The sequence below is a fragment of the Anopheles aquasalis genome, chromosome 3 (genome assembly GCF_943734665.1).
Source record: "Anopheles aquasalis chromosome 3, idAnoAquaMG_Q_19, whole genome shotgun sequence".
Lineage (NCBI taxonomy): Eukaryota > Metazoa > Arthropoda > Insecta > Diptera > Culicidae > Anopheles > Anopheles aquasalis.
Genome location: NC_064878.1, coordinates 12,200,001 through 12,207,500, shown reverse-complemented (window position 1 = coordinate 12,207,500; position 7,500 = coordinate 12,200,001). Strand labels below are relative to the sequence as shown.

Sequence of the window (7,500 nt, the reverse complement as noted above, 5' to 3'; positions counted from 1 at the left end):
CAAGAGACGCGCCGCTGTTGTCACTTTCGATGACAACCGATCACTCCATAAATCGACCGTGACACTGCAAACGAAGACGAAGGTGGAATGAAAGGGACTTGGGGAATGGTTTGAGGAAGGTTAAACCGGTCTTCGGGCACTGCTTCGCTCATCTCTTGGCCAGTAGGTCGCTCGCATTTGGCTCCATCCCGAATAACTTAAGATCTCGCGTAACAATGTTGAGTCAGGTCTAGGTTACCTTGAACAGCACACGTTCCCATGTCATGTCACTGTTTTTGAACAATATTTTACTGGCATACGATTGTTCTTGAAGATAACCGTGATAAGCATTATTGCTTTACTTCGTTATCTAGTGATTACTTGAAGCAGTGCCAGAGTTGTGCAGCTTTTAGTAATCCACATGCCGACTTTTTAAATCCCATTCATTGCTTTGTGCTGGTGCAGTATTCCAACTGTCTCACTCACTTACTGCTAACGTACCTCATTACGATCGTTTGTCTAAACAAACTAAGCAAACGATCTACTCGGCACTGATAGAGCGAGCGAGCCGCAAATTGAAACTACGCCACTCTGTCTCCCTAATGAGTCATTAAATGTTACTTAATGAGTTGCATTTAGCGTGATGTAGCTGTCTAGGAGACTATACTTTGCTAATCTCCACAGTATTCCCCAACTGCAAACGCCCAAGATGTTCCCTTATCATGTAAACCGCTACCGTTATCTCGAGTAACTTGACGCGTGCATGTTTGTTCCACATAAAAAAAACCCGCCAAAATCTACTACCCTTCTCAGTGTCCCTCAGTGGTGATATGGCTCATGCAGACGCGCTCGCAGGGTGTAATCAATGTATCCAGCCCCTGAACCACTGTAAGCCCAAGCCTGGATGGGCCGCATGAAGACGCACTATCAACGAGCGTTTATTAAAAACAACAGTACACGTTCATGCACCACCATCATCATCATCACGAGCTAAATGCCATGCACTGTATCATGAGTGTCGACGGTTTGGGGCCCGCACTTCCATTTCCCAACCCCCAAAAGGAAAGCCCGCGATACGGCACGGATGGTGATGATGGTGCAATCATGTAAATGCGGCTCCGTACCTTCCGCCGATTACAGCACGCCGTCAACCGTAGCTGAGCATTTCTTTTTATTCTAAAGCCTAGAAGGGGAAAAAATAGGGTAAACACATCGCCTACGGAAGCGCATTCTGAAGCGTTCGCCGTTTTGGGCGCTGATTCGTGCGATACAACGATGCCCGTACGGGGAGCGGGTTTTGGAATCTTCACACTTCTTCACACTTGTGCTTTCACTAACCACGCATCGATGCGAAGCAATTACATCTATTTTACTTCATTAATTAGTAAAAGGAAGATTGATTCAGTAACATAATCCACATCTTTTTTCCCCATCTCCTCCTCTGCTGGTTCCGATGATGTTCCGGTGATCCGGTAATGACCACAAAAAAGCCACCGAAAACGCGGTGTTAATGAGCGAAGGAAACGGGCGAGCACCCGAAAGTCATTTGAAAATCAAAAATCACCTCTTATCTGATTGAGGGAGGAGAGGATAAAAATAAACAATTAACGAAATGCCTCCGGCGTTGGAAGAGATTGGAAGAAAAGGCTGTAATCAACCGAACAGGGGCCAGGGGGCGTAAGTTAAATATTGAATTTAATTTAAAAAAAAAAACTTGAAATTCCGTTACGCATCCACACGTGATCTACGATTTTACTTTTCTCGATGGTATATCAGGAGCCAATATCAAACAGAACGACGTCAGTGCATGAATAAAAAGAAAAGTGATAACTAAAAAAACAATCCAAATTTTATTCGCTAAGGTGCTAGTGGCGCCAAAAAACCACCAGTTAGAACACTACAGTGGGTGTAAGGGTCCCTCCGCCCCGACGTTAAAGCCGCACGAAGAGAGAATTGACATTTTAAACCAACGGACCCGAGAGTGTCCGATCGCCACGTCCGGAACCGTGCATCACAATGCATCAATCCAGCGATGCCCCACCTTCCTCCCATTTACGGACCACATCCATGTCACGCCGACTGGCACCCCATCGCCAAGGTTGCGCGCCTCGCTCGGTCTAGCCAGCGGCGGTCGTGGTGGTGGTAGATCTTATTGAAAAATATTTTTCCAACATTTATTATGGTGCGGCCACCGGGCTTGAGCTTCCAGTTAACCGCCAACCACCGTACTAGACGGACCGTCCTCCTGTCCGTCACACGCGCGCTGTCGATCATCCGCAACTGTGAGTGGTGGAGCTACTAACCGTGGTGCTCGTCGCTGTGTAAATTGATGTGTTGTAGTGTTTCTTTCTCGTTTCCCACTCGATCATCGTTTCACTCCGCCTGATCGCTACTCATCGCGGATGACTGCAGTTCACACCAACTTCAATCGATCGATCGAGCGAGTGTAGTGCATCAACCCATTCAGTGTTCACTCAGTGTCTGTTTTGTGCCAACGAATGTTACGATACGATCGAAGTGTTATACTAGTTTGTGACTTGGGTGACTGATCAATTTACTCCTAATCGATCGAAGTGTGTCGCACAAACCGTAAAAAAACAGTCAATTCGCTCCTAAATAGAGAAAGAGAAACGGCACTCGCGACTTTCGGCGGTGGAAGATTCACCCGGTAGAGCTCATCGGTGGAACGGAATCTATACTTTCACCGTCTCCCCTCGGTTCCGGGGCCGCTTGGTGCCATCACCGGCTCGGAACAGTCAGCTGCCGGCCCCTCAAACTCTCACACTCACCTGTGGTGGCATGTACTTTATGAGGCGTGAATTAGACCAAACTTTCGGTGCGTTCGGAGGATCAGTGTACGCATCTCGATTCTGACCGGGTGATGCCGGATGTCACGCGGTGTGTCGATTAATTTGGCAAAGTAAAGCCCAGTATAAATCCCCCCTCCCGTATAAATCGTGCTGAGCCGTTAGAGTGATCGCGAAGGTGCAAAATAAGCAAAAGATACGAGGGAACACACACCCCGTAAGCGTCAATCTGCGGGCACATTACGTTGACGTTCATTGCACTCGCTCGCGGTTAGTGTCAGTAGTACCTAGCTGGTGTGTGATATGCGCGGTACGATCAAGTGACGCGAGTGATCATCATTACCAGAGAAACAGAGAGAGAGAGAGAGAGAGACACCAGCAAAAGCCAGCACTTTCCGACATTTCAGCTCGACGGTACGCGCCACCAACCTGCATCCAGCAGTCCAGCAACGGCTAACAGTGCAGTTTAGTGACGGTTTGATTAGATACGTGGCCGGAACGGGGGCCTGAACCAGCGAGACAGCATGGTTTCAACGCGCTTCGAAGTGAACAGCAACCCGGTAATTGTTTTCCCGCTAGATAATGGGGCCCTGCACCTCGGCGGTAATACGATGTGCAGTCTCTCCTTTTCTATCTCACACGCTCACGCGGGGATGCCCAGTGTCGGTGACATTATCGTGGGTGAGCCATTAGGGGAGGCGCCATTTTAAACGGTCCGCCGCCTTCTCACCTGCACAATGATCAACGTGTAAATCCCGGACCTTTGGACGGATCCATCGAGTTGCTAAAAGCGAAACTTTGTACCAACGTGAACGTGCTGTGGACTTTGAACGCTAACAGACTGATCAGTTCGCGCCAAAAAGCCCACGAAATTACCGACAGTAGCGTGGCAATTTCATTTCTTTTCGCAAATAGAGACAATCGCTGCGGAGGGAACGCTAATTTGTATTGGCGCTTCCCGCGACCAGCAGCATTCCAAGCGTTCCTTTGCAGCAACGCACGCTTACGGTGCGTTAATTAATGCGGAATGCAACCGAACGGTCCGATGGGTGGGTTTTGGGATTTTTGTTTTTTTTCCTGTTGGTCATAATTATGTTGTGCATCTTTGCAGTTCCACCAGTAGCTAGCCGTCGTGCACTTTCTGTCTAAAGACACCCATTTCATGGCTCGGCGAGGGAAGTAATTGTGTACTAATTGGAATTGTTTTTTTTTTTGCCGACGCTGCATCTTAACCGCACGCAATCAGTGTCCATTGTGACCGGTGGTTGGGCTCGAGGAGATGATTTTGAGATGGTATTTCCTTTTTTTTTGAGAGCTACAGCAGACGAGCAGCTAAGGTGTTTGATTTTCAAACATAATTCTACTTGGTCTTTTAACAGAAATGATCAACGATCAAATATCTATTAGAAATGCAATATAATAGTATCTGCGCTGGACGTTTTGCAAAAAACATCATTTTATAATCTTAAAAGTCGTAAAGTAATGTATGCAAATCTTAAGTCCAACCTTCGTTCTTCAACCTTTATGGATTAAAAATGATCTTTCCACGGAAACGCTGCGCCTACCATGATGGTCCAGTATGGCGTCGCAACTTCCTTGTCCGAATCCGAAATTATTCTATCTTTCTCCTTGACTTAGCAACGTCCCGCGATCGCGATCTCAAAAAGGATAAATGGCAAACAGCTACTTCCGTCACTTGAGTCTTGATCGCCCAAAAGTCCTTGCGCACGCCCACGTACTGATTTCCGTTGCGCATCCAGTTCCTCCTCCTTCATTGGTATTCGGTGGTCCAGCGACGCTTTTGAACGATACCATAACTCTCGGTCCAATGCCAGTCCGAATGGTGGCCAAACCATGAACTTCAACAAAGCCATCGGCCCGGTTCGACCGTGAAGCGAGAGAAAAGGCAAACGCCATCAGTTCAATCACCCACCCACTCAACCAGGAGTGCGGAAATGCATGCAGAAAAGGATCGTCACAGGTCCCCCGGCGCGACACACTGGTCCGGTCCCCGGGTTGGGGGTGAAGAACGTGTTTCGCTTGACAAGACGCCGGTTTACCTTGCCCCGGATGATGCAAGGAGTACGACTTTCGCAAAAGACGCTCAACCCGATGTCGTCTTAAGCGCGCGCTTCACTTCCAGCCCAAACAAACCTGACCATGAACTCCACGGGTTCCTGTGGCTCCTTCGGAACTGCCACCGCGATCGATGGCTTGATCGATCATCAGCGCAACGCGAAGAGATCCATGGACGTAAATGAGGCGGAATTTAAAGCCGAGAAACAGAGGCATTAAAGGCACCGAAACCTCTCTTCGTTCCGAGACGGTTGTTTGGTTGGTGTCTGGGGGTGGATGGTGGGCAGGCAAGCGTAACATTGACCCGCTTTTACTCTCTCGAACGCGTACGAATCAAACAGACGCGGTTCGGTTAATGAAACCTGCCACAAGGGGAGGGAACTGGGCGCACCGAGCGAACGTGCGCGGTAAGCGCTTTGCCCCCAAAGAAGGGGTGTTTCGCCGCCTCGTTACCGAGATTCGTGTGCTGGTAGACCAACAACCTGTGCACCTTCGGCTGTTGGATGGAGGGAAAAAAACAACTACCATTTCGTGCCATCGATCGAGCTCCAGCAGGTTACGGATCGGTTGACAGGCAGATGGAGCCGGCTTTGGTTTAGACTGGATGAACGATTTAGCTGCAGCTGTTACTGCCAGGGTCTCTCGTAATCAGATGTGGGTCATTGGAATGTAGATGCAAGCGTCCGGGGAAGAGAAAGAGTGGAAAAGGGTGCGGCAAAAACGCTTCATAGCCGAAGGCTCGATTCGATTACTTCAAGGTGGGGGGTTCCCGGTTCAACTTACCGTATTACATCGATTTGTTGCATAATAATTGGTGGCCAAAGGCACGACACGCTACCCGGGGCCGCCAGCGCAAGTTGCATTTTTCAAGGCGCCATGCACATGACGCTAGAAGATACCGGTGGCTGCCAATTTGCCAGTTTACTTTCACTAGTGCCACACATGGCCAGCCAACCCGACCCTTTTGTTTGTCCTTTGCTACGAAAACAGCAACACATTCCTGGGGCCAAATACCACCCAAAACTGGCTACCAGAGCGCGGCGCGTATGTTGTTTGTTAGTAGCACGCAGCACGTGGTCTTGGAGCGTATGTTCTCCCCATTATTACCCTGGCATTGGCCGTCGCACGTTAAGAAGATTGGAACCATTATGATGACCTTCCAAGTTTTGGAACCTAGATGGGGCTCCTTTTGCAAGGTGATCATATTTCTGCGCCACAAACTTGTTTTCGACAGCATTTTGCACTGTCGGTCTCGTGGTTCCGGGGCCTCGGTTTTGAGTCCTCACAACAATTGCCTCTTGGGTCAAATTGCGTGACCTTTGTCGGGAATACTTTGGCCATCATCTGTACTATACGGTCAGAATTATGTACAATTTAGTCGCAAAAAAAGGGTAGATTGCAACTCATTCTACAGCCTTGAAGACATAAGGTCTCTTGAGCACGTGATTCAAACACATTCCGGTGAGCTTGACATGTTGATTAGTATCCAATGCTATCTGTTTCGTGCAGCAAAATACTTGCTCTACGTTTCAGCACACTTTTTTAATAGTTTTACTTATCATTACATGTAGCTGAGGGTTGAAGGCCTTTATAAGACATTAACGAGCAGTTTGATTGATTCTTGCGACATTGGACAAGGCCCTAATCCTACTCATTTCATTTCTACAAACTTCCATTGGACTTTTATGCTGTTCGTTACTCTTTAAAATTAAACAGTTTATTATTAATCATCACTCATATTATTATTCTCTTTTTTGCACACATTAATTCTGTCTTTCAGCCAATGCGGTACCCACGGTCAATCTTTTTCATCATCAGCAATGAGTTCAGCGAACGATTCAACTACTATGGCATGCGAAGTGAGTTATCAAGGAGAACACCGAGTCCTTCGGTGTGCCTTTTTTTGGGTGGTTTAATAATCTTTACTGATACTGTTTCTTTTTCCTCTTTTTCCTGTAGCGGTACTGGCACTCTACCTCACGCAGCAGCTTGCCTACAGCAACGATACGGCAACCGTGATTTATCACGTCTTCACTAGCCTGGTGTACTTCTTCCCGCTCATGGGTGCCATCCTGGCCGACAGTTGGTTGGGCAAGTTCAAGACCATCCTGTACCTGTCGATCGTGTACTGCGCCGGCAGTGCCCTGATTGCGCTCGGTGCGATACCGCCACTGCATTTACCAGCGACGTAAGGATCATATGCTCCATGTCTCATCCTTCAATCCCTCACCGCAATTTACTAATAACTTCTTTTGCTTTTCCGTAGCTCGATAACGGTGCTCGGTCTGCTGTTTATTGCCGTCGGTTCCGGTGGCATTAAACCGTGCGTATCGGCGTTCGGCGGTGATCAGTTTAAGCTGCCCGAGCAGGCAGTCCAGCTGGCCAAGTTTTTCTCGCTCTTCTACTTTGCCATCAATGCCGGATCGCTGATCTCGACCACGTTGACACCGATCCTGCGCGAGGATGTGCACTGCTTCGGTCAGGACAATTGTTTTGCGCTGGCGTTCGGTGTACCGGCCGCACTGATGATCTTCTCGATCATCGTGTTCGTGTGTGGGCGTGCGATGTACACGATCAACAAACCGTCCGGCAACATGATCGTGCTGGTGTTCAAGTGTATCCGGAACGCACTGACGGT

The 7,500-nt window shown here is 48.4% G+C and overlaps 1 protein-coding gene across 1 annotated transcript in view; it reads left to right on the top strand.

Annotated features, from left to right (window-relative positions):
• The first annotated feature begins 2,213 nt into the window (after positions 1–2,213).
• Positions 2,214–7,500, top strand: part of LOC126576440 (peptide transporter family 1-like) — a 7,066-nt gene continuing 1,779 nt past the window's right edge. The window contains exons 1-4 of the mRNA XM_050237708.1: positions 2,214–3,346; positions 6,643–6,721; positions 6,822–7,050; positions 7,129–7,500. The exon at positions 7,129–7,500 is cut by the window's right edge and continues 979 nt beyond it. Coding sequence (XP_050093665.1) covers positions 3,311–3,346; positions 6,643–6,721; positions 6,822–7,050; positions 7,129–7,500 — 716 coding nt within the window. The 5' untranslated portion in view covers positions 2,214–3,310. The remainder of the gene's footprint in view (positions 3,347–6,642; positions 6,722–6,821; positions 7,051–7,128) is intronic.